General features: G+C 35.7%; 1 protein-coding gene across 2 annotated transcripts in view; it reads left to right on the top strand.

Moving 5' to 3' along the window:
- Positions 1-24,144, top strand: part of NECTIN3 (nectin cell adhesion molecule 3) — a 58,268-nt gene extending 34,124 nt beyond the window's left edge. The window contains exons 5-9 of one of the 2 annotated variants that reach the window (XM_086883284.1): positions 328-479; positions 14,249-14,387; positions 15,765-15,846; positions 20,625-20,687; positions 21,183-24,144. In XM_086883284.1, the coding sequence (XP_086739410.1) occupies positions 328-479; positions 14,249-14,387; positions 15,765-15,846; positions 20,625-20,687; positions 21,183-21,359 (613 nt within the window). In that variant the 3' untranslated portion in view covers positions 21,360-24,144. Of the gene's footprint in view, positions 1-327; positions 480-8,574; positions 11,451-14,248; positions 14,388-15,764; positions 15,847-20,624; positions 20,688-21,182 lie in introns of those variants that run through there. The other variant, XM_086883283.1, reaches the window with a different exon arrangement.
- Positions 24,145-25,913: the final 1,769 nt, after the last annotated feature.

The raw sequence follows: 25,913 nt of genomic DNA on the forward strand, positions 1-25,913 counted from the left end.
AATGCTTCTTAGTTAGACTGTTAGTTTTCAGAGCTTGGGTTGTCTTGTTCCTCCAAGTTGTTTTGAGATGCTGTTTTCTTAGCTGTTGTAGTGTTGATTTTTACAGCTTGCTAGTTCCAGAAGATCTGACATTTAAAGGATTTGGCCCAGAAATTATATACTAGGTAAACCTTCAGGTGTACACTGAGAATATCAAAAGAAAGCCCAGTGGAAGTGTCAGAGCACAGTGAAAAATTAATTCTATAGATTACTGTCAATATTATTTTAAACTACTTCTGTGTAAGTAAGTTGTAAATATACACATTTGAAATATAACTGTTCTTTTAGGTTGGATGGACAATGGCCTGAAGGATTGTTGGCTGTTAACAATACTCTGCAGTTCAGCAGCCCTTTGACTTATAACTACACTGGGACTTACATCTGTAAGGTGACTAATGCCCTTGGTCAGAGAAGTGATCAGAAGACTATCTACATATTAGGTAAGGCTTGCTTCTTAGCAAAATATGTTAACTTGGAACTTTTTCTTTGCCAGTGATTGAATTAGAAAACTGAAGAACCGGTTGCTGCATGATATATATGAAATATATATGATTTTTGTGTGAAAAGCTGTTGAAAGTGTGGATTTTAAATCTACAGCACCATTTTTGATTAAAGTGACTCTTGAATAGCAACATACAGTGGAAATATAGTTATGATTAAGTTGTTTGAGATGATTATTTTCTCTTTGTAGTTAAATTAACATTTTTTTGCAGTGTTAACGTGTTTGACAAGACATACTGACTGCAATAAATGGTACCTTGTCTGTAATAAATTGAGAAAACAGGATGTTGGTGGAAAAAAGCTAAAAACGCTCTTTTTTAAAGAAGTTAGGGTTATGTTCTGAATATGTGCATTTTACACCAGTTACTTGTGTTATTTTCTCGAAGTGCAGATACCCAATGATGATCAAGTTAAATACCTCATCAGAACTCTTGCTGATCTACTTAGTACCATATCACAAATTTGTATGTCTGTGCAGCACTACTGCTATTGGAACATACATCCTTGTATCATTAACACAATATAATTAATGTTTTACTGTGACACCTCTTTTGTGAAAGAGCAGCATGACTTACAGAAAGCGTGAATACTTCTAATGTATAATTGTATAAAGCTGTTCAGATTTCCATAAGGAATTAAGTAAATTAACTTAATCTCTATCTTGATGAATAAATGCTAATATTACAGGGATTTTTAAGGAAGACAATAGACATGAAAATTAAAACTTCATTCTGTAATATTGTGTTGCTGCTTTTCAGTAAGTTCTTGACATTAGTTATTTCATTAAGCAAATTAAGTGAGCACATGTTAGCCTGTTAGAGGATACAGAGATGATGGATACAAACATAGATGACTTTGTTAAAACTCCATATGAGCACTTAAGAGTTAAAATGAGAATTCAAGACTAAAACTTTAAGATGTTTGAAACCACACCAGTCAGAATTCAATTCTGACAGTTGTCTGCATCTTTATAATGAATGATAATGTTGCAGTGAGTGATATAACTACACTGTAGGCCACTGTGGATAGCTGGTAAGTTACAATTAACTGTCTAGTCAATGAGCTAGTTAACTGGAAATTTATGAAGTTTGAGACAGTCAAATTACTTGTAAACAACTTAATAGCTAGAATTTTATATCATTTAAAAGACTTCAAGTGCTGCCAATTGTTATGAAAGTTATTTCTGTGCAAGTTAATTTTGGGTGTTTTGGTTCTAATGCTGCTTCTGTGGAGAAGAATTCATGGCTGCATAAAAGTCCCAAAACAGTTACAAAAACTGTCACATTTTAAGTAATATCAATTCAAAAAATTAGAATATCATCATTAAATAGGGTGATATGTTTGACTAGAATATAACTTACAACTACACTTGCTCAAAAAATAACAATGCAGTTTATAACTCTGTTCTCAGCCCTATTTACCTCTAAGGAGTGGGGATAAGTTTTTTCAAGTCCACTATTATTCATGTTGTCAGTTCTGTGAATATCATGTGCTGTAAATAGACCTTATGCTTTTTGCCATGACTGTCATGCATGAAAATTCAAGGCTGTCATTCATATTATATTTTCAACCAACAGACTAAAGAAAACCAGGCCAACCAGGAAATCATAGATAATATTTCCTAAAATGAATCAAGTTTTTGAAAAGCAGGGTAGGCATACAGGCTAGTTGGGCAGTGGTGTGATGGTTTACATTCTGTTTGAGTTTCAATCAGCTCAGTGCAGAGATAGTTAAGCTGCAGCAGTTGGCCTTTGCTGTGAACTGATGGGCACTGTTTATATGTGTGCCGCTTTTCAGCTGTGCTCAGCAACTTTGTTGTACTGTGGCGATTTAACTGCAATTAGCAAACCTTAGCTGTTTTCAGGGAGTGACAAAACTGAGCCTTACTCAGTGCAGAATCATACAGGGTCATGGTTCTGCCAGTTAGGCGCATCAGTAACAGTAAAGGTTTTAGCTGACAGTAAATTTCAGTCTTTTCAAGTGTTATGTTTCTCATGCTGTGACAAAATGATGAAAAACACTGTGTATTTAAGACACATAATTCATATTTAAGACACTTGATAAAAGCAGGAGAGGTGAAGCAATTATTAGTGTAACACCTGTATTGTTTTTAGAAACAAATACTAAGCACATTTTATTGTAACTCTTAAGAACTAACTTTTCAGAGTGATTGGTTCTTTAAATAACTGAAATGTCCTTAAATGATGGAGGATGGGCAAGTGACTAGTAATCAATCCACTTACCATCTTTAATATTTGACTTAACTTGGCAGGTATCAATGGTAAACATGACACTGATGTACTGTAGAACAGAAAGCTGAAATAATCAATTAGATTATTTGTCTGTCTTTGATCTTGTCCACTGTATAAATCTTGGCATAAAATGTAAAGTGAAACTTGGAAGTTAATGGACAAAGCTGTATGACCGCACCATCTTTCAAATTTTAATTATGAACCTGTCAAAAAGGATTTATGAAGTTAATGTTTCTGAACAGTCACCATGCTGGTAGTTGTTAAGCTTTTTAAATGCTAGAAAAAAATACCTATTAAGTTGAAATGTGTTGTAGATTTGAAATGTAAGCTGAGCAAAAAATTTGTTTTGGTCCTGCTATTCACTGTTTCAAAAGTCAAAGGTGTTTTTAATAAGTTCTGTTGTGCTTCTGAACTTTGTTAATATTCTTGATGCGAAAACAGAAATGAAAGAGCAATAGTTGACAGGAACTAAATGGTGAATTCAGCTTTCAGTTTCAGGAGATTCTACATCTTTATTGGGATAGAGAAATACTCAAATGGTGTTTGAAGCCTGATACGCCTTTTTATATTGCTTTTAAGGCACAGCTATCTTTGCTATTTTTATTCAGTGATGTAAAATTAAACTTTTTTTATAGCTGTCTAGCAAAAGCAAGTCATGCTCCTCATGGAGTTCAAGCATTGAATAAGAGTTTTCCAAAACAAGCTATCTGCTCGATATCCTTCCTCATACAACATTGATTTACTCAGTTTTCTTACCCAAGGAATTGAACTTTGTTCTCTTGGCTCTGTGTTCCTTCACCTTCATGCTGTTTACCGAGGCTTTCCCTTTCTCCCCTTGCAAGGGAGAGGTGAGCTGGGAGACTGGCATTAAGGTAGGCCTCTGTCATGACAGCCTTTGGAAGAGATTACTTTTTTTGTTAACAGTAAAGCCAGACTTTGTTAGGCAGCAATCCTAGGAAGGTGTTTTCTGGAAGTACAGGGTCACCCTTTTGTAGAGTGGACATTGTGAGGATTAACATAGCAGAGACTGATCATTGGTTTTAGTTTTGGCTGCTTTGTATATAAACCTCTGTTCTGAGAGTGCCTTGTGAATACAGGCACTCTTTTATTTGCTAAATTATATATTGGAAGGGATGTGGACAAACTGCTCTTTAGCAAAGTGCTTTTTCTCCCTGGGCTAGTAGGCTTTGAATTTTCAGTGGTCTTCTTGTATATTCTTCCCTGCCAGAGGTTATGTTAATAATAAGTTTCTCTTGTGTCCCAAAAAAATACCAAAATCTTTTATTTGGTGTAAGAAAATCCCAGCTAGAAACCACAAAAGCACACTGAACTTTGAAAATGGATGATTGATGAAAGAAATTGTTGGTACCAATCTTAGTATTATGCTGCCAAATAAGAGGTGGGGATACACACACTGAAAATAATCCAAAGGAAAATATTTAGCTCCAGTGTGGAATCTTTGTAGGCAAGACACTGTGGGGAGAGGGTTATGCAGTATCCTCACCTATTATTTGACCTTAGAGTAGCAATGGTTGGAGAAAGAAAGAAAGAATTATAAATTTCCAAATTCTTTACTCTCAAATATTCAGAATCTTCTTCCATGGAAAGCTGACTTTCCCTGCTGTTATAAAGGAGTTGCTACTATAAGTTTTTCAGCAGTTGAAAGAAAGAGCCAATTTTTGAGACCCAGCTGCACAGAATTATTATTTAAGTTAACCTCTATGGTTAATTTAGCAAGAAGAGCAAGTTAAGACACTATAGTATGTATGTATCCATGCAAATATACAAATAATACATACACAGGCAGATACTTGCCACTCAATAAAATGACATGTGCAAAGAGAGATCTTGTAATTTGTGCCAAGCCAACTCACTTTTAGATTAGAAGTAATTGATAGCAGGTCCTTGTCTTGTAGGAGGCCAAAAAAAGGTACATTTTTATCTTGAATGGTGTGGGATTGTTTTTTTCACATAGGGGGAGCTATTTTTGGCCACTCTGTGGCTTTTGGAACCAGCCAGACTTTAACTATGTTAACACACACAACAGCTCTCCAGGGAACCTTTCCTTCCAAAACTTTGTTTCCGTAATACTTAAACGACAATTTTGAACCCAAGGAAATTGTGCCGGTATTGAATTATCTTACCTGATGTAGAGCTGGTCACTTTACCTCTGAAATCCTTCATAGTGGGCTAAGTCCAAAATGGTTTATGGTTTAAGAATATTGTGTTCTGTAGTTGATTTTTTACAATGATAAGCTGAAAATATCAAGACAAGACTTAAACCTAAGACTTTAAAGATAGTGGTCTGGTTTTTCAGAGATGATTCATCCATCCCTTTCTACTTTCATCTCTCTGACACTTGGCTTATTGTTGGTTTTGAATTGGCACCAGAAGAAGAGGTGAGTCCCAGACATTTGAAGGATGTGGTACTGCAGGATGAATGAAGCAAGGGGATGTAGTGTTTGGAACAAGAAACATGTCATGTTGGTTGGATGCCTGTACTAAACTTAATGGTTGAAACTCCCCTGCCTAGGATAAGTTCTTGGTATTGTAAGAGCTGAGAAAAGTATATAATTTAAGGGAAAAACAGAAATATTAAGTTGACACTGTTGAAAATTGGTACTGACTTTGATAGGAAACATCTGGAAAATAATGAAGAGTGTGCAAACTAATCAGTTCACAGGGACCATGGTCCTTTAATTTGAGGTAGTATCAGAGCTTCATTTGAAGTCAAGAGCAAGTCTTACTTTTATTGGCAGAAAACTGTGTCAAAGGCTTTGAAACCAACTAGGAAAACTTGGCTTCTTTTTGTATGGAAAGAGCCAATTCACTTGTTACATTCATAGCAGAAAATTGGGTTTAGCTTTCTTCAGTTACGTCTCTTATTTTAATGGGGATGGTAGCTATGTAGAAGAAATTTTGTTGGGGTCTTCTCATCCTCATCATTATTACAGGGTACATGTCAACAGGATTTGCACAGGGCCCAGAACATAGTAAGAGACAAAAACTGAAATCAAGATGCATTTAAACTAAATGCAAATATTTTCCAGAATTTCTGCTACTTTCAGCTCCCTGATCCACGTGGATATTTTAATGCACTTTGCTTTGTGCAACAACAGAAGCCTACATCAGTGAAAGAGATGAGAGCTGTTAAATATTGGATCCAAAGTAAAGTATTAAAGGAAGTCATCAGTAAGAAATTGTTGCTTTTGAATAAAGTGCCATATGAAACAAAATTTAAATTATGGCCTTAATGTTTTGTGGGAAGAATTAAGAACTCAAACACATATCAGTGATTGTGAAATATTATAGTTAAAGAATTTACTGAAATGAAATAATAATGTTTTTCATAGCTACAGATAAGAGTGGCATTTTCTTCTTTTGGAGATGGCATTTGAGATGTGATTTGCAAGCAAAATGTTATGAGGTAGACATAAAATTTTGGCACTCCCAATCTTCATGTTCTCTCTTTGGGAAAATTGCTTGGTACAGGAAGTAAAAAAAAAAAAAAAAAAAAAAAAAAATTACATTTAGAAAACTCTGGGTGATATCAGAAGTGAACTCATATATTCTTAGTTGCAATTTGCCTTATAAACAAGAAGGGACAGTTTTCATTTTGTCATTTTTGAACAACAGAAGGTACTGAAACAAATAATCCTTAGAGGTATCATGGTTATGTATTTCAGGAGTACATATAAACAAATGCTTAATTGATCCTGTGTTTACAATTGATTTAATATGTTAATTAGTGCTTGTTGGTAATGCAGCTGGACAACCTGACAACTGGTGGATGAATGGGAAGTTCTGAAGGAAAAATTCTTTGTAAAACACCGAATTTTATAAATAAAGATTGTAATTGCCACTGTGCTTATTTCATGTATGCAATGGTTACATTTGCCAGGATGCAAATGCTACATACTTGTGGATGTGGAGGGATAGGACTTAAGACCTCAGTATTAGAGGCAAAACAATTACAAAGCCAGCTAATTAAATCCAAACAAGTATATATAGCCTGGAAGGATTTTGCTGGTACTGTTTGAAATTGTGTTTTAGCGTTGCAAATCTTGTATCTAAAGCAAATACCTTTTCAAGGAAGAGGGATTTGAACTTCATGACCAAGGGATGTGGGGGACACAGAACCCTGGATACTTCAATCTCTACTTCTTTGTTAAATTATCAAACTCACTTTTAAATCAATTTTTACTAAAATCATAATCTGAATTCCTCTTACTCATTTTGGTAGTGCATCTTTCTTGTTTAGTTTCCTGTCTTCTGTCAAATTAATTCCATTTATGTATAGTTCCCTAACGAACCATCACTTTTTACATAGTTAAGGAATACAATTATGCTCTTCGAAAGTCTGTGTAAAACTTTACTTATGTCATGCTTAAAATGTTGCATTCAGCAGCAAGACGTGTAGTAATCACAACAAATGTGAGAATTCTGTCTACTATGAGAAAATTGTATGTCTGTCTCTGCATAGTGAGATTAAAAATCATATTTATGGCTATTTAATTGTGATTTGTCAACTATCTGAAAGCTTGACAGAGCTCTAGTTCTATCTGGTTTACTCTTTGTGGTGGTAAATTTAGGGTGCCTCTAATGTGGTGGTAGTACTGCTTTCATGGATCTTGCTTATGGGCATTTAACTAAATAACATGATATAATGAGCTACTTGGCTGTCCATGTAATATTCTCTCTGAAAGATTCAAGCTATAATAATATGTTTAGAATTGCTTTTTTGATTTTAAAATAATTAGCTTGCATTGGGCAAGGCAAGAAGTAATTTCTTTCCAGCGCGGCATAGAAATAAGAAGTGGAGTTGGGTATTATATTGTGATTGACTGGTATAATCTCAGTGACATCAGCCCATCACTTGGAACCTTGTCTGCAATACAGATGCATACATATCCAGTAGACCTAAAGAACAAAGGAAAAAGCTGCATGCTGGAGAAACTTGGTATCTGGCAGTCTCTTGTTTACGTGCATAACCTGACAGGAAATCATTTTATATTGAGGAATGAATATGGAAATTTCTTTGTGCATGAAGGATCAAATGGCTTGTAGAAGGAATGCATAGAAATAATTTTTGGTTCAAATGTTCCATTTTTTATTATTTTAAAAACCTGAAGGCTCCTTGCTCAACATAAGTGTTACTTTGAGATTAATACATGCCATTTTTAACTATGCTTCTTTCACTAATCCCAAGGTGAGCCTAAGTTTTATTAATGAAACAAATGTTTTTGGAGAGAATAGCTTAAAATTCAGTAGTTCATGTGACTGAGCACACAACTCATAGTTTTTCATTCTTATATTCAGTGCCCTGAACTATTTCTGAAGGGGGAATTTAATGTGAAATGATTGACTCTGTGGCATAATCAATTTGATACAGAATTCCCTATGGCTGGATGGAAAGTTAGAGGACTGCTTGGGGTTTTCTCTCCTTGGAGGAGGTAAATAATGAACAGTCAACATCTGAGTGGAAAAACTCCATCTCCTTACTTTGAGGAGAGCAAATTGTCTACCTGAGGGGTACTTTTATTTTGTTCACTCCCCATACTTTGTCCTGCTGCAGCTTAACTCAAAACCATGTGTAAGGAAGCTAGTTCAAAGTTTGTGAGTAATTTAAGATTTTATAGTGCCATGAACTTGAGAATGAAAAACTATTCTTGTAGAACATACCCATCAACTTTGCTTTCTTATAAACCCTTAACTGATTTAGCTTGCATTGACATTCTGTGCCTTTTCTGTGTCTTGTCTACTTCTTTGCTCTTTCCATTAGATCCTCCTACTACTACCACTCGACTGCCCACGGTTCCCTGGCATCCTTCGACTGATGGCACCACAGGTTTAGCAACAGAACCTAGAATAATAAATTTCCCAACATCAACCTTGCCAACAAAGCAGGACGACACTTGGGGTATCGTCGTCGGCTGTGTGGTGGGTGGGATTCTTTTACTGTTACTTCTTGGTACTCTGGTTGGAGCTGTCTACTATAAGAGAAGAAAGACGTTCCGCGGTGACTACTTTGCTAAGAGCTACATTCCACCATCAGATATGCAAAAAGAGTCCCAAATAGATGTTCTTCAGTCAGATGATATGGGTTCTTACCCTGGCAGTATAAAAAAAGAAACAAAGCACCCAATGAACTTAATATCTAAAGATTATTTAGAAGACCCTGGAAAACCTGAGTTGAACAATATAGACAATACTAACAGGTACCAGGACCGTCATGAAAGATCAATGGATTACCATGAAGGTGGAACATTTGGAATGGGTTTTATGCATGGCGAATTTTATGAGGATGATGACTTTGTTTCTCACTTAGATGGTGCGGTAATATCTCGGAGGGAGTGGTATGTGTAGTAACCACTGAAAACTAAACATGTACCTGCAGTTCACTTCATTGGCTGGTCACTTTCAGATTGTTTATACTTACACAAGATGAGGAATAAACTTTTTGAAACTTTTTTTTGAAGGTTTTTATATTGTGACTTGACACAATGGAAATACTGAATCTGGGGGAAAATGAGCTGCTTTTTTTTCCCAATGCTGTACTACTGTTTAAGATTTGAGTTTTAACACAGAGTGCTTATATTGGTCTATGTCAGAGTTTAAAAAAAAAAAAAAGGCTAAATTAAAGTTGCCATTCAATATTGTTTAAGAATAAAAAGTGACTGTCTTGGCTCTCTGATTTAAAAATAAGTTTACCCAAGGCAATGATCAAATATAATCTTTGGGGGCTTTGACTTACTCCAATCTAGGTACCATCCATGGTAAACTTGATGCTTCTATATAGCAAATACTTTGCCAATTAAAATGAGTTACAGCAGAATTAGAGCTTTATTTTCTAGGGTTTTTTCTGCTTAAAAATGAATACCTCTTAGCATTTTAATGAGCCTTCTTGTAACTATATACTTAAAAGTTAAGTCATTGCACTGAAACTAACTTATGAACAACATTTTGAGGAGTAACTGTAAACAGGTCAAAGGCTTGTATTTGAATAAGATGAAAAGTTATTTTTTTATAGTCATTGATTTCTAAAGCTTATTCTAGTGTCTGTATATATACATACAGTAAGGTGTTTTGTTAGGCCTGTAATTGGCAGGATGTCAAAACTCATTAATGCATACAAGATGCTCTTTGCAAATTCACAGGGTGCAATTTTTGAGACCTGTTCTGGAGGCTTTGTGGGAATCTTAACATTGAATTTAAAAGCTGGTTAATTGGACACAACTATAAGGAGAAAACACCCATACAGATTCCGAAGCTGGAGGCTGATGTGAATGTGCTTATTTTCCCAGGTGCCAAAAAGCATTAGAGTTTCTATGACCAGAAGTTAAAACAGCGGTTTTACGCTGCTTCTGACTAAGTTACAATGCCTGCTTTGAAGAGGGTAACCAGAGTTTCAGATTATTAGTAGGGAAGTGGACATTTGCACTGCTACTTCAGGTATTGAAAAAGCACTCTTCAATGGTGCAACTAAAGGGTCTTTGAAACAGGAATTCAGATTTGTGCAGTCTCTGTACCGCAGTGGATTTGTTTTCCCTGCAAATAATCCATACTGATTTTACATGTTCTTTAAAATGACACCGTATACATTATATGTAGAAAATCTTGTCCAACATGTGAAATAGTTCTACTTTGTCCTGAGCAGATTCACCAAACTGAATCTGCTGATTATATGAGGAGGAATGAAATACCATTAGATGACTTGCAGAACAATGATAAATTCATAAATAGAATAGTGAATCTTTTGAAGTGCCATTTTTAAGTGTTTAGCTTGAGGAAATTGAAGCTGATAAGGCTATTAGTATTTGAAACCTGAAAAGGGAAAAGTCTCTGCTACCATTGACGTGAAATAGGCTGCATAATTACAGCTGCTTCATGAGCATTGATGCTGGAAGTTCTTTTCTATCCTCATGATGTTTGGTAGCTTACAGCATTTAGAGCTTCACAAAAATAGTTGTATTGAGCGTTGTAGACAATACACTGTGATTGCATATGACTGCATGTCTTTGAAAAAGATTAAGGCAACAGCTTTATTTGAAATTCAAATGGAAAAGCATCCCTAAACAACTTAAGTTTGGGTTTGGATTAATGGAGTACTGATACATGATTGACCAAAGTCTCAAAAACAATAGCAAGTGATATTGTGGTTATCTGTAGTTTGAGTGCAAACACAAGAAAAGGAGTGACATTTCAAGCAGAGGGTTCTGATCCAAATTATCTCTGGAATAAAGAGATTATACCTCTCTTCAAATAAAAACTTGATCTATCATCTTTAAAAGATGGTGTTACTTGGAAATAAACATAACCATAAACCAGTTTTCCACATGGGATATCTTGCTTTTGTCTCTGTGGATTTTTTGCTTTGATTTTTAAAATATATATATATATATTTAATTCCTATGGGTTAAGAAGTTGAAATGTTCTGGAGTTGAAGTTATTAATAGGGATAGGGCTTACGCGCATTGCAATGTTTTGTACATTATGTCTACTGTAAAAAGAATTGATTGTACGTACAAATGGCTGTTGTGTGAATAAACTTTTTCTTACATTCTGGAACATAGGTAGTGTTTAAAAATGTTTCATAGTTATGTTCTTAAAAAGTGGAGATGGAAAAGCACAATAAACCCAGAGGCTGGATAGAATGAACTAAAGTGTTTAAGCTCTTTGAGATGGGCTGTTCAGTATTTCCCCTTGGAGACCCTAAGCTTATAGAACAAGTGTCTTCAGAAACTCTTTTAAGAAGATTAAGAGAATGATAAATGGAAGAGAGTGCTGTCCAAAACATTTCATTTCATGTACAGCTGATAAACTAACTAGCAATTGCATACTTCAAAATAGTCTTGTTTTTTCATTCTATTTTCCTTGTTTGCTTTAACCATATTTCTTGTAGTTAATCAATTCCCATCTATTTCTGACCATCTGGTGGTTAAAATGCTTTGTAGGTGGCACCATAGGTGTTCTCTGGCTTGTTCAGCTTGCCATGGTGGTCTAGCTTTATGATCATTCTGCTGGTTAGACTGATTGCCAAAGAAGTTCAAAGAACCAAATTCAGTTCCTGTGTGTCAGTGTGATGGGGTATTACTATTTTTCCTGGTGTTTAGAAGAAAATGGATGCTTATTGTCATGTCACCCAAAAGGGGACTCAGTGGGTGGACTTTGAAAGTGTAATACTTTATGATATTTTAACACTATAGCAGAATTTACTAGAAGAAAAAGCACCGTGGAGTTAGGATGAAGCAGTCAAGAAACTCTTCTGATATAATCACAAGACCAAAGCATCTTCAAGAATTCTGGACCTAAGAATGTATATTTGTTAGTTGAGACTGTCTCACTTAAAGAAGAGGACACCCAGTATAAGCTAAACTTAAGCCAGTTAAAATGCAGTGATTAGGTGAGACTTCCACTGATTCATGTGCCCATTCTTCAGGAAAAATTATGATTTATGCTTGTGTTGTAGTTTAAGCCCAGCTTACAGCTAAGCACCACACAACTGCTTGCTTTCTCTACCCCGGTGGAATGGGGGGGAGAATCAAAACTAAAACTTGCAGGTTGAGATGGGAACAATTTAATGATTAAAAACAAAGTAAAATATAATTATAATAGTAATGGATAATGAAAGCAATGTGAGGGAAACAAACAAGTGATTCACAATACTTACATCTGGGGAATTCCCCAGTTTGTATAGTTGGCGTGGTGTTCTGTGCTGTGGAATATCCCTTCAGCCAGTTCAGGTCACCTGTCCCAACTATGTTCCCTCCCAGTTTTCTTTTGTGCAGCTCCTCACTGGCAGAGCATGAAACACACACACATATGCAATAAAAGTCCTTGGCTTAGGATAAATATAACTTAGCAAAACCCAAAACTTGGGTGGATCATCAGCATTATTCTCATTCTGAATCCAAACCACTGTACCAGCTCTAGAGAAGAAATTAACTCTATCCCAGCCAAAGCCAAGACAGCTTATAGTGTCCAGGCTGGTATCTGATGGACACATGAAGCTTATGCCAGGAAAGCTGTTATGTAAACCAAGAGTGTTACTTTGCTTTCATCTTGAGGAGAGAAGTAACTTCTGCAAGTTACTTTATTCCTTAGCATTAAGAAAGGCACAAAAAAAGCTTATTTCCATTTTTTTCAAGTTACTTGAATATACCTTTGTGAGTGTGATCCCAGGGGAATATTCATGTCAGATCTTTCATAAGCAGTGAGGAGACAGCAATTGCTTTATTAGAGTGCAAGTGTTGTATTTTGAGGTTTATTTTAATTGAGGGATTTTGCTCAGCTTTCCAGCATACAGACAGAACAACATTAGAAATCTGAGGAATTGATAAATCACATTGCATAGTTTCAGGGCTTTTATCTGTGAACAGAACATACAGCTGAAGAGGCTCTCAAAATTTCTTTGGATAAGAGATTAGAGAATGGTTGTGTTGCATTTGGATAATAGCTGAAGTAGACTGCTTTAGAAATGTATTGAAGGTACAGAACTGTGTTAATTTTCAATTTCTTGGCTGTTAAATTTTCTGATTCAGTAATCAATGTAAATCAGAGCATTATTGTATACTGCCTAAATTTTGTAGGTAAGTGTTTATTGCAGCTGATATGAATTTTTCCAACTGTGAAAATTTTTGTTGATCCTATTGGTACAAGTTTGAAGCACTGATGATTTTAAGTTAAAATAGGTTAGCAGCTTTTTCAGTTTTGAGACTTAAAAATTGATTTCTAAGAATCATTAAAGGAGTGGCCGTTAAAGACTGACAAGTTTATTAAATCAGAATGAGAGTTGTTCAGGATTAGATTTGACAATGCTAACGTCTTTTCTTTCAAAACAAAGAAAACACAGCTTTTTCTCTCCCCTTATTAAAATATATTTATGGAAATTACTTTCTTGTAGCTTGAAGTGTGAAGTCATAAAGATGATAGGTAGTCTTGGGGTTCACTTTGACAAGTGTTAGCCAAGTGTTTAATGTTTGTTTGTGTGTTCATTGCTGCTAGTAGTATATTGAGTTTTTTTACCTGATTTTGAGTTTTTCTTTTTTGCTTTCTGCTGACTTAAGTTTCTTTAAAGAAAGATTGTCATTAAACCATGGTTGCCCAGGTTTTTGAATTAAGACCTTGTTAGATCATTTAAGTGCAAACCATATGTTTTGTAATGTCATCTTACCTTCAAATTGACAATGAAAGCATGCTGCTAGTACTTAATAAAAGTAGTCCATGAAATCTTTTAAATCAGATTTTGATTTCATGAGCTCTCTTAATTCCCCATTTTTTAGTTATTTTTTAGTTGGGTAAGTTGAGGCAATACTGCAAAAGCACTAGTGCAGGACAAGGCTTTCTATTTGGCAATGCAAAAAAAAATATTTCTCAGACCAACACTGAAGTAGCTTATCTGAGTTTTGAAAGTATATGAACTTCTTAAAGTTGTAATCTATGCTATCACATTGCAGATGTGCCCTTTAAGCAGACATCTTCTGTTGCTGTAGCAGGGGCTGTGATTGGAGCAGTCCTTGCTCTTTTTATCATTACCATCTTTGTGACAGTGCTGCTGACCCCAAGGAAGAAAAGGCCAGCCTATCTTGACAAAGTGTGAGTATGTGTTGGACCTTTTTTTTATTCAGCTGAAGGCGATATGCAGAAAGCATTTGTTCTATACAGGAATCTAAGTGTCTGACTTTATTTAGCAGCTATTCAGCTTTTGTAATTTACAGGCTCTATTTTCAGAGTAGACAAATGTGAAATCACACTTGCATATTTGAAAAAGAAATGAGTAAGGTAAGAATTACTTCAGAAGTAATATAATGCTTTATCTTTTGAGAAGTTTGGGGGTTTTTGAAAGAAAACTACTCATGGATTTAACTGGAGGGCAAAGAAGAGTTCCCTCTTGACTGATGCCAGTGACTAGTGCTAGTTTGTTGTAACTGCAAGTCTAACTTGCAAGTAAATTGGCCATGCTTTGCAGATATAAAGACCCCCGAAAACTAATCCTGAAATGTTTGTAAAATTAGGCAAGCTCTTACAGATACATGCTTAGAAATTACTGATTTGTGCTTTCTGGAATGTTGGTTGTTTCTTCAAGTCTGGCACAGACATGCAGTTTATTTTATTCAATGTGATCAAACTAAAAAGGAAACAAAAATTTCTGTAAAGATGTTGTCAGTTAAAGTTGATGGTGGTTAGATCCTGTTTGGAATGTGCATAAAAAAGTGACAAGAGGTTAGAATATTTATAAATATGAGTTTACTTACACCCCATATACAGTTTCTTATATCCCATATACAGTTAATACTTAAACTGAATGAGAGATGTTGCTCATGTCTGTATATATAGTTAATGACAACTAGAATGAAATATCTTAGAGCCTTTAGCATAAAATAAGTTTTCTCATTTGCATTGAGCTAGCAAGATGAGTCAAGAGTCTTCTTTTGAACAACTTCTAACATGGGTAGAAATGCTGTTTCTTGTTTGTTTCTCTTAAATTCTGTATCTGAAGCATATTCATGTGAATGATCTTTAACATTTAAATTATTTTATACCCATTTGCTTTCACTGAGAAAGTTAAAATAGAATAAGTCTTGCATGTAAGAATTGCTAGTAAGGCTTTCTCAAATGCTTTTTAAGAAAAGCTATAGTTAAAAATGTGGTTCAAGCTGTATCTTGTAACTTAGAAATATGTTAGATACCAGTAGCGTCAAATCCTCCTTAGTTGGAGTATATGGGGGAAAGTCCAGCCTGCTTAACACAGGATGCAACAAATAACAAATTCTGGATGGTGCTTTTCTACAAAAAGTGTATGGCTGAATAATAGCCAGTGGTCCATTACAATATATGACATCTGAGTCATTGCTGACTGAAAAGTGTTTGTTCCTGAGTACTGAGTGTTGGGTGATTTGGCAGTTAATATCTGATCATTCATTTGGACTTCACAAACATGATGTGTCATATTTCATTCCCTCTTTACTACAGGATTGATCTTCCACCCACTCACAAACCAGCCTCGTTTGAGGAGAGAACACTATCAGTACCACAGAAAGAAGTTATGCTTCAGGTGAGTAACTGTTCATGTGCATCTTAAATTGACTTAAGGAAAGTGTTAACTTTGCTTTATTATGTTAATTTGGTCTGATTATGTTTCCTGGTAATATATGGAGCTTCTCAATGGTTTCACAACCAAGCTGTTTCCCTACGTATGTGATATCCAAATCTCTTTCTGTGATGTTAAAGTCATCCTAGAGGTCAAGAAGCTGGTAGACAGATCATCTTGTATTTCTAACAGCCTTTGACAGACACAGCTCCTTTTGAATTAGAAAAACCTATAGTTGAAATTCTGTGGTGAGAGAATATATATAGCTTTATAAAGCAGTCTTCATAAGGGGGAAAAATTATGCTTGGTAAGCATAAAAAGTGACTTAACATCAGCTCCTTTGCTAGTAACAACTGCCATTCTTTTGAGTTATTAGTATTTGAGGGGTGGGGATAGATTGGGATTTGGGCTTTGACATGGCTAATTTACCAAAGTATGAGTATAATTCTCATTGAAGATGACTAAATCACTTCTAAATACTTACAATTATGTAAGTCCTAATTTTATCTTCTTGCATTTACCAGCAGTTAAAGACCCATACCAATTTTGTGACAAACAGTTGAATTTTTAGTGTACTTTCAGGGGTAGCTTCTTATCTAAATCTGTCCAAAGAAGACAGCAATAGGCAAAAAGCATCTTTACTAGCATTTAGTGTTTGTGTGGGTGTAGTCTGATCAAATAGGCTCACAGAAGAAAAGATGGAAAGATGATTCTAGCAAATGAAACATTTTGAATAAGCGGGGAGCAAGGAAGGGTAAGGCTACGTTCTTTACAGCATGATTTTGAGGTGGATTGGACTGCTTGGGAAACTCCAGGTGAATTCAGGCTTCTCTTGCACTAAGCATTATAAAGGAGATCTGTTCTTGAGAGATGACTTAAGCTACTATCATTGATTATTACACTTCATATAATAAACTAGTCAGTTATAGACCCTGGCCATGGGCCCTAAGGTGTCTTTTCTCTGTGTGTGTGTTTCTATTAAATTAATCAGTCAGATTTTTTAGATTTCTGTTTACATTGAAGAAAACTCCCATGACCTATGAGTATTTGTAAGAATTGTAATTGTTTTTAATAAAATTTTTGTTCCATCTTCAGTACATACCATATATAATGTGATTCTAACCACTACGGTGCTGAACTATAACACTGAGCTAATTAAAGCAATCATTTTTTTAATAAGAGATACCATTTTTCCAATATTATGATGTATCTTTGGAGCTTTAAAGACCTAAAAAAGTCCTTTCTCATAGAAGGGGAAAAAAAGTCTTCACCTACTTTTAAGAAGAATTTTGATGGAGTTTTTAATAACATTGAAAATATCCTTGTAGATTGTGGTTGATGTTACTAAAGCTCACCAAATACCAGTTGCTGATTAAAGCATTCCTTATGCTGTAAACGTTTTAATGGGTAATACTTGTGTGTATTGTTGCTGAGTGAAGTAGGGAAACTATTCTGAGATCCACTGCTGCCTTTAGTAGCAGCCTGATGATTATAACATTGGGAAGGTAGGAAACATTTTGTTGGCATAAATAATAATAGGTTTTCATCTTCTTACCTAAAAGGTGGTATAGCATCAAAGATGACACATAAGAACCAGTGCTTTTCTGTGCTCAGGTTGGGCATCATAACTATTTCTTCTGTTTCTACAGTACTCAACAACTGCAATTTTTGATGAATCACTCTTCTTCTAATATTCCTGCTTAAAGTATTTGAAAAAATATTCTCTTATAGAATCAAAAGATGTGGTCTATTGTGATATTTGTGCATATGTTGTGCTGCTGGATGGTAAAATGACAAAACTAAGAAATTAAATTATTTTTCCTTTACAGAACAACTTATAAAAGAGGTAGGCATAAGAGAGTGTGTAACTTATTACTTTCCTCTTCAGAACTTTGCTGTCTGAATTTTTTCTAGGTTGTGCTTACTGTGGCTTCTGTTAATGGGTACTAAAGAACATGGCTGAAGCTGACTGTGGCGTTGGAATGTTTAATTAAATGTTTTGTGAAAATGTATTTGTAAATAGAGAAAAAAAACATAGAGAATGAATTGAATATTTGTTTTCCTAAAGTTGGATAAACAGAGTTTTAAGTTGTTTTGGGAGGAGAAAGATTCTTCTTCAGGTTAGGTGTTAACTAGGCTTTATTTAAGAAATGGATGTTGGCATAACACTGTTAGCGTACCTGTCTTTTTCTCTGTGTGAAACTCCAGAGCTGAAAAGACCTGGAGCTGGAGGTTGTCTTCCTAGCCAGTACAGCCTCTAATCAGTATGTGCTCTGTTATGCTTGAGGCAAGAGTTTCATTTTATCTAACGGAAATAAATGTCTAAATACTAGCTTTAGCCAAGAGATTATTTCCTTTGACCAACAGTTTTAATTGAATAACCAGCTGGAATTTGCTACTCTGGTTTCCAGTGTGTGTCTAAATCAAGTCCACATCCACTATTGGTAGAATTTTTCAAGAAGGCAAATTTTTTTTGTTGCTGATTTGGTTTGTTTTTTTGTTTAAAGAACATTAGCTTTTGGTGGAGATGGGACTGTTCTTGTTTCCCCGTGTGTGTTTTGCCTCCTTGAGTGGTGAACTCATGCTCTTAGCTCTTAGGTATGAAAGAACAGTGCTGCCTGCTAAGTGGTAAATCACATATTCTCAGAAATGCAGACTGCATTTTAGGACTTGAGAAACAAAATCACAGTGACTTTAAGGGCAGGAGGGAACACTTTTAAATGGAATTACAAGACAAAAAGTTTGACAAACTAAATTTGGAAAAATAGACCCGTGGAGATGATGAAAAATGACTGTTGGAGGAGTGGAGAAGGTTAGGAAATATTAGGTGATTTTTTAAGTAATTTTACAATGCATTTGGGGGTCATATTAAAACTTAACTCAAAATTGCTTCAAAACTTTAATTAAACAAATGTGGAAAGGTAAAAAGTTAAGGAAGGGGGAGAAAGTAAGAAAGAATGAAATATTACTGAGATCAGATTCTCTTCAAAATAATTCTTGAAGATAAGAATATGGATGTATGACCACTGCAAATGTTACTTACCTGTATGAATACTTGTTGTGGAGGGACTTCTGCAGAAAGATCAGCAACCTAGCTACTTTGTGTTGTTGCTGCCACTGTGAGACTGTTGGGAAAAGAAGGAACTGCAAAACAAAAAATATACATACAATTGTGCAAAGATGTTGCTTTAGCCTATTGTGGTCCTATAGTAAGTGTGGCATAAATGAAGAACTTAATTAGGAGTGATGATGATGATGATACGACAGTACAAACTGTACCCTAAATCATAATTCCTAGATGGCATTACTTGGTGTGATTTAGATCAGCCATTAATTCAGGCAGTTGGTGATTAACTGGATGTGTGGAAACAGCCCAAATGAAGTTTTTCTATCATAATGGTGAAGATAAAAATACATTTGAAAGAAGGGAGATTTCAATGCTTCTGCATGAAGTAACTTCTCATCCACCAATAATCCCAAGTCCTCCTCCTCAGGTCTGCTCTCAATCGCTTCTCTGCCCAGCCTGTGTTTATGATTGTCCCAACCCAGGTGCAGGACTTTGCTCTAGGCCTTGTTGGATTTCATGAGGCTCACACAGAACCACCTCTCAAGCCTGCCAAGGTCCCTTTGGAGGGCATCCCTTTGCCTCCAGCTTGGTGTCATTAGCAAACTCACTGAGGATGCCTTGATCCCACTGTCACATTGCAAAAAGATGTTAAACAGTGCTGGTCCTTATAGGGACCCCTGAGGAATGATGCTTGTCGCTGGTCTTTGCTTGGACTTTGAGCCACTCCATGTATGTGACCATCCAGTCAGTTTTTTATCCACTGAGTGGTCCACCTTAAATCCATGTCTCCTCAGTTTAGAGAAAAGGATGTCATGTGAGACAGCATCAAATGCTTTCCACAAGTCCAGGTAGGTGACATCAGTTGTTCTTCTGTTTTCCACCAACACTCTGATCCTGTTATAGACTGCCACTAAATTTGTAAGGCTCAATTTGCCTTTAGTGAGACCATGTTGACAGTCACCAACCACCTCCTTATTTTCCAAATGCCTTAGCATAGTTTCCAGGAGAATCTGCTCCTTCATCTTTTTGGTATTGAAGTGTGACTGACCTGGAATTTCTCAGGTCATCTTTACCTCCATTTTTAGGCATGGGGGTCCTACTTCCCCTTTCCCAGACAATGGGAACTACGGGCCTGCCACTACTAATATAGGATGGATAGTGGGTTGGTCACTTCCTGTGAAAGTGTCTTCAGAACTTGCAAATGTATCTCATCAGGTCCCATGAACTTGTTCACCTCCAGATTCTTTAGATGATCTTGAGCCTCATCCCTTACAGTTGGCAGTTTGGCTGGGGTTGAGCTAATTTTCTTTGTAGTAACTGTTATAGGGCCATGTTTGGGATTTGTGCTGAAAATAGTGTTGATGACTCAGGAATGTTTTTTATTGCTGGACAGCATCAGGATCTATTCTGCCAGCAGAGAGGTTTGAGGTGTACACAGGAGATTGGGAGGGAGACAAGATATTTGGAGAGCGAACACAGCTGTGACAGTGACCCTGATTCATCTTCTTCTTTTTTCTACCAGCCATTGGATTGTAAGAAGGATTCTAAATGAGAATCAGTTAAGACACTTCCTAAGACAGTTTATTTTGGGATGACTGGTGTTTTTTGTCTTAACCAAAACTGTTCTGCAGTGTTGAATCTTAACTTGTTTCCCCTGTAACTTTTCTTCTTTCAGAAAGAACATTTTGCTTTGCAGAGCCAGTATGGAGAGAGAGATGCTGGAAACTTGCAGCACATGGTAAATAATAAGATGGCTTGAATTCCTGATTGAAGCTTTGATTCCGTCTTATTCCATAAAATAAACTTATAATGTTGGTTTTCATGAACAAAAAAAAATATTTGTCCATCCTGGTCAATAACTGTTGTGTGGGTTAAGTGAAAAATGGCAGCACCATTTTAATATCCTATAGTAGTTTGCTGACTAATTTAAATACTTAAACACTCCAGTTTTCATTTCTTGGTGAGTAACATAAAGCAGAGGAGTGTTGACAGACATTTTTGTAGCTGGTGGTTTGCTCTTTAGATTTATTGAGCTTTAGAATCCAACTTCATTTGAAACAAACATATGAGGTTAACTCTGTCTGTTAGTGGAATTTTTAAGTTCCTGTTTCTTTACTCTTAGGATTGTCTTGGAGATCTTGTATCTTTGATTTTGCTTAAAGCTTTACCAAGAATAGTAATTGCAGGTCCTATACATGAACTATGAAACTTATTACTGCTTGTGTGTGTTTAGAAAGGTGTGAATGGAAGGCAACTTACCTGTGGGGCTGAAGAGCCACAGGAGCAAGAGGATCTTCAGCCTATGTATCCTGTTTATCAGCAAACTTACTACAAAAATTGGAGCAACAGATACCCACAAAACTCAGGACCTGGAAGAGTCTACATCAATCCAAGGGAGCATTATGTATGATTCTGTATCCAGATGTCTTTAACAAGGGTTTTATTACCTGTTGACTGTATGACCCTCACGTCTTGTTGGCTTTCATCTCTAAAATTATTTGGGTTTCTTTCATGTGTGAAGAAATTGAATTTTATATAGGTAAACAATATGGAATTTGAGACTTGCTTCTAGTCTTTGGTATGTCTTTGTTATTGTAGTAGTATCGATCTGCCAAATGAGGAGAGCCACTTAGCTTTATTAACCTTCACAGTCATAAGATGCATAACCTGTATTAATTGGTTGGCACATGCCAAAATGTAGTTAAGCTTTTTCACTGACTATCTCTGGGAGCAATCTCTGGATATTTTACACTAATCTTACCCATACATATGAACAAGACAACTGACTGCCTTGTGACATTAGCAGTCTCAGGCTGAGACATCTTTTTTTCCATCTCAGAAAACTTGAGATATGATTTTGACTGGCCTTTGCTATTGATTTCTCAACCATCTCTACCTCTCTCAGTCAAATGAACGACTAGACTACCTCTCAAATACTGACTGGCTGGTCCATAAACTACACTGTTTGTCTTCTCACCTTGTTAAAAGTGAAGCAATTGCCTTACATCAAAAGCTTATTATTGTCTCTTGGTTCTGCCTGTTGCTGGCTTTGGTTTTACAGTTAGGTCTACATGAAACTTAGTTAAAGGAGGTAGATGACTAGGCAGACAGAACTTTTTGTGTCTTTTGTGAAGCTACATCTTACCCTTAAACAGCTATTTAGCTGTTTTCCCAAGTGACTCCTACTTTAGATGCTGCAGAGTTTATTTTCCTTCGTAATAAATACATTCCCTATTTTTTTCTCAGTTTGCGACAAAGCTGTGCATCATGTCTTAGCAAGAAAAGAAAAACTTCAGTCAACTTCAAATGCTTGTCAGAACTATCCTTTAATCTTAACCAGTAGTGTGAAGTAACTGGAGAATGTCCTGATGTTACCAGTGCTAACAGTGTCCCACATGAATCTTTGTGTGTCTGTAGTAATGCTTAAAATTGTGCTCAGGATCTTTCCAGAAAAATAACTTTTCCTTTCAACTAAAAAGTAACTATTTAGCAAGTAAAAAATTCTATAATGTGTTAGTTATAATGTGTTGGTGCTGAAATGAGCTTATAGGACAATCTTAAAATATTTTAAGACAGTAGAAAAATGTGTTGTGTCTAAAATTTGCCAGAGAAACTTAACAGACTTGAGTATTCTTTAAGTACATATGCACACAAGTACTGAATGGTGATTTTCAGTCAGATGATGTGAAGGACCAAATGTTAAGAATGGCTGTATCATGCTGAACTATCTGTTGTACAGAACTGAGCATTACTTCTGGGATATTAGTGTGTTTCTCTGCAGATGTTTGGAATTTTTAGAGGTAAGAGTCAAGCTTTAGAAGCAGCAGAATTGAAAGCTAGCATAGGTGAGTGTGCTGCAGGCAGGGAGCCATTGTTAAACCTGTATTCAACCTGCATTCATCTCCATCACAGTACAATTTAATGAGATCCCTGTCCACAACAGGGCCAGGTAAATTAAATGCTTCTAGCTCGTTACAGGTAGCAGCTAGGAAATTATGGCTTGGGTGCCTGTATTCTGGACACAGTAGAAGTAGGTAATAACTATTCTCTTGCTAAGCAGCTTTCTGTTAAATGGTGTGGTTGAAGTTGACAACTGAAGGAATGGCAAAAAGAAAGGTTGGACAAAACCTGCTTTGTGGGAGCTATCTTTGAAGCATGGTCACCTTGCTTCTTCTCTGAGGAACTGGGCACATTCATGTAAATTGAGAAACTGTTTTCAATTTTAAAATTTCCTGCTGTATTTGAGACCTAAAGAAGGGCTTATGTCTCCCAAAAATGTTTTTCCATAATGTTAGTTTAAGTAGCTACCTCTTTACACGAGCATTGCCTCACCTATCCTTACACTACTGCAGCTCCAAAAGCATCAGCTGTCAGAACACTGAAAGAAAACAGTGTCTTGGCCAAATGAGTGACAGAGATTAACTGAGATTAACTATACTGCTTAAGATATTTTGATCAATATTACTGAGCAAAACTTGATACCAAAAATATTTGACTAGACATTATAGAATGGTTCAAAACTTTCGGTGTGGCAGCGCTTCCTCGGCATTCATTAGTACAATGTGGTATTGAGCAGGTGATCATTGCAATCCCTTTTGAAGAAAACAATTATTTTGGATTCAGACCTCTTCTACTGCTTTTTATAATTATTTGCAGATACTTTATTTTTCCTTTCTTGGAAGAGTTAAAACTTTGGGGGAATGAAGAATGCTATCAACAAAGCTATAATTGGTTTTTTAATTTGTGTAAATAGCTTAAAAATAAAAATGTAATCTGAGTGTGTTGTCCAAGTTATATATCAACAAACTACAGAAAGCTTGATTTGCAAACTACTCATCAGGATGTAGTTTGTCCTAAAGTCATTAGGGAAATACGTTATCACCTGCAGGTTTATTACCTGTGAAAAATGGTTTCTTTGTAATCTGTTCAGGGACATTTAGTGTATTAGCTTTTTGAAATGTTGCTTTTAGTTTTAAATGTGGCTGGATTTGGGGGAAGGGGATTTGGCATAGATTGCTCAGAAGAGAACAGAAAAAATGTCTGCTGATTAGGCTTTCTCACTGAAAGGATTGTACATATAGAAGTAAGTTTGATCTGCTTTTTTAAGATGTAGAAAATGTCTTTTTTTATTTTTGTACATTTTCAAATGCTTCTATTTGTAATTTGATTGGAATAAAAACATACAAAATATAAAATTTTCTTCTGTTGTTTAGATTTAAGATTTTTTAAAATGCAAAGTCTGGTAAAATGCATACACTTTTTTGGTGGTATGTCTCATCTGTGGTTGTATATGCAGAGCATGCTTTTTTTCCTAACTGTACCACTTTGGGATAGTGTGGTGTTGCATGCTGAAATCCTCTCAACTTTCATCTTACATAGCAGGAAGCATATAGTACTGTGAAAATCCAGCACTTAGATGAACTGAACACCCAGAATCACTGGTGAGGGAGGTAGGGAAGGAGGGGAAGATTAATTCTCATCTCTAGCATTGGTAAATGTAAATTGTCCTCTGCCCAATATCTCTACATTCTACAAGGTAGTCTAATTATAAAAATTTAATGTTTGGCATATGTCCAAAATTACTGTGGATACAATACAAATTAAAATTAAGAAATTGTACAACTAAAAGTAAGGAAACACTTAACAAGGTATTATTAAAGGACTCCCACTGTTCAGTCACAAATGATCTATTGTATTGTGTATTGAGCTCAAGGAAAGCAAAATAAAAATGTGTGATAATTCATGAAAAATGAAGGGAAACTTTTCACCTTCTGAGTTAACTTTTCCTTCTTTCTGGCAATGTTACTTCTCTTTTGTCCTCTGAGGGACACAGGTTCAGGTGCTATGTTGTTATATAGGTGATTAAAACCCATATTATTACAGTAACTTTTTAATGCCACAGAACTGAAACTACTCTATCTGAACCACTGTGCTGTGTGAAGGCTGAGTGAGTGCTGTACCAACAGATAGTTGCAGAGCAGACAACATTGTTTTGACAACTTGGGCCACTTCAGGGGTTGCTGACAAAGACAGGTAAAGCTCCAGGTGAAAAAAGAAATGTCTGTGTAGTTTGCTCCTTGACTGCCCTGTGGGAGGTGGCCTGGGGTTTTTTGTCCACCTGTGGTACATGTTCAGAGTAGTGGGAGACTGGGTTTGACTTTCTGACAGAAGGTAAAGATGTGATATTTCCACATTTATTAAAAGGCATGACATGGTTCTTGATGAATGGCTTCATACTAATAGCTGAATTATATTGAAAATGCCAAAAAATTACACTGTGAATCTTAGTAGTAATTATTCAAACGTGAGAAACTCAAGTAGGATGTGTTAAGCATTTTATTCTGCACTGACAGCCCCACAGTGAAATTTTTTCTGTACTTGTTTTGTGATCCTAGTTTTGATTTTATGCTATATCTAAATCTAGATCATTCAATTGTCACTAGGAAATAAATTTTATTTAAAAGCCTACAAGTAAAACTGTGACTATTCTACCCCTTTGTGGGACTACTAATCAAGGCTGTAAATTGGAATTCACCTCACTATTTTGAGACCAAGTTGAAAAATCAAGCAGACTCCAGCTTCCTCATCAACTGAGATAAATTTGCATTTCTGTGCAGGGCTACACACAGAATGCATAGAGTGTGCTAAATATATTAAAACATCATTTCAATTTGACTGAGTTTAGCCACAGATTTATTATATTCCAGTCTGAAATGTACTAGGTTAAATTAGATTTATTATCTAACAGAGGTATATTATTATCTTATATATTATCTAACAGGAAATAACTTATCCAATACTGATTGTCAGAGGAAGAAGTTTAAGATATGCTATAAAAGATTCCACTGTCTTTTTTTTTTGTCCTTTTCCCAATGTTAGATTTTATTTCTTTATTACTGTCTTGGATCTCTGAATTATCACTTCTAATAGTGTTGCCACATTAGATCCTGTTCCTAGGAAGGTG

This window comes from Cyanistes caeruleus, chromosome 3 (assembly GCF_971803275.1).
Source record: "Cyanistes caeruleus chromosome 3, bCyaCae1.hap1.1, whole genome shotgun sequence".
NCBI lineage: Eukaryota > Metazoa > Chordata > Aves > Passeriformes > Paridae > Cyanistes > Cyanistes caeruleus.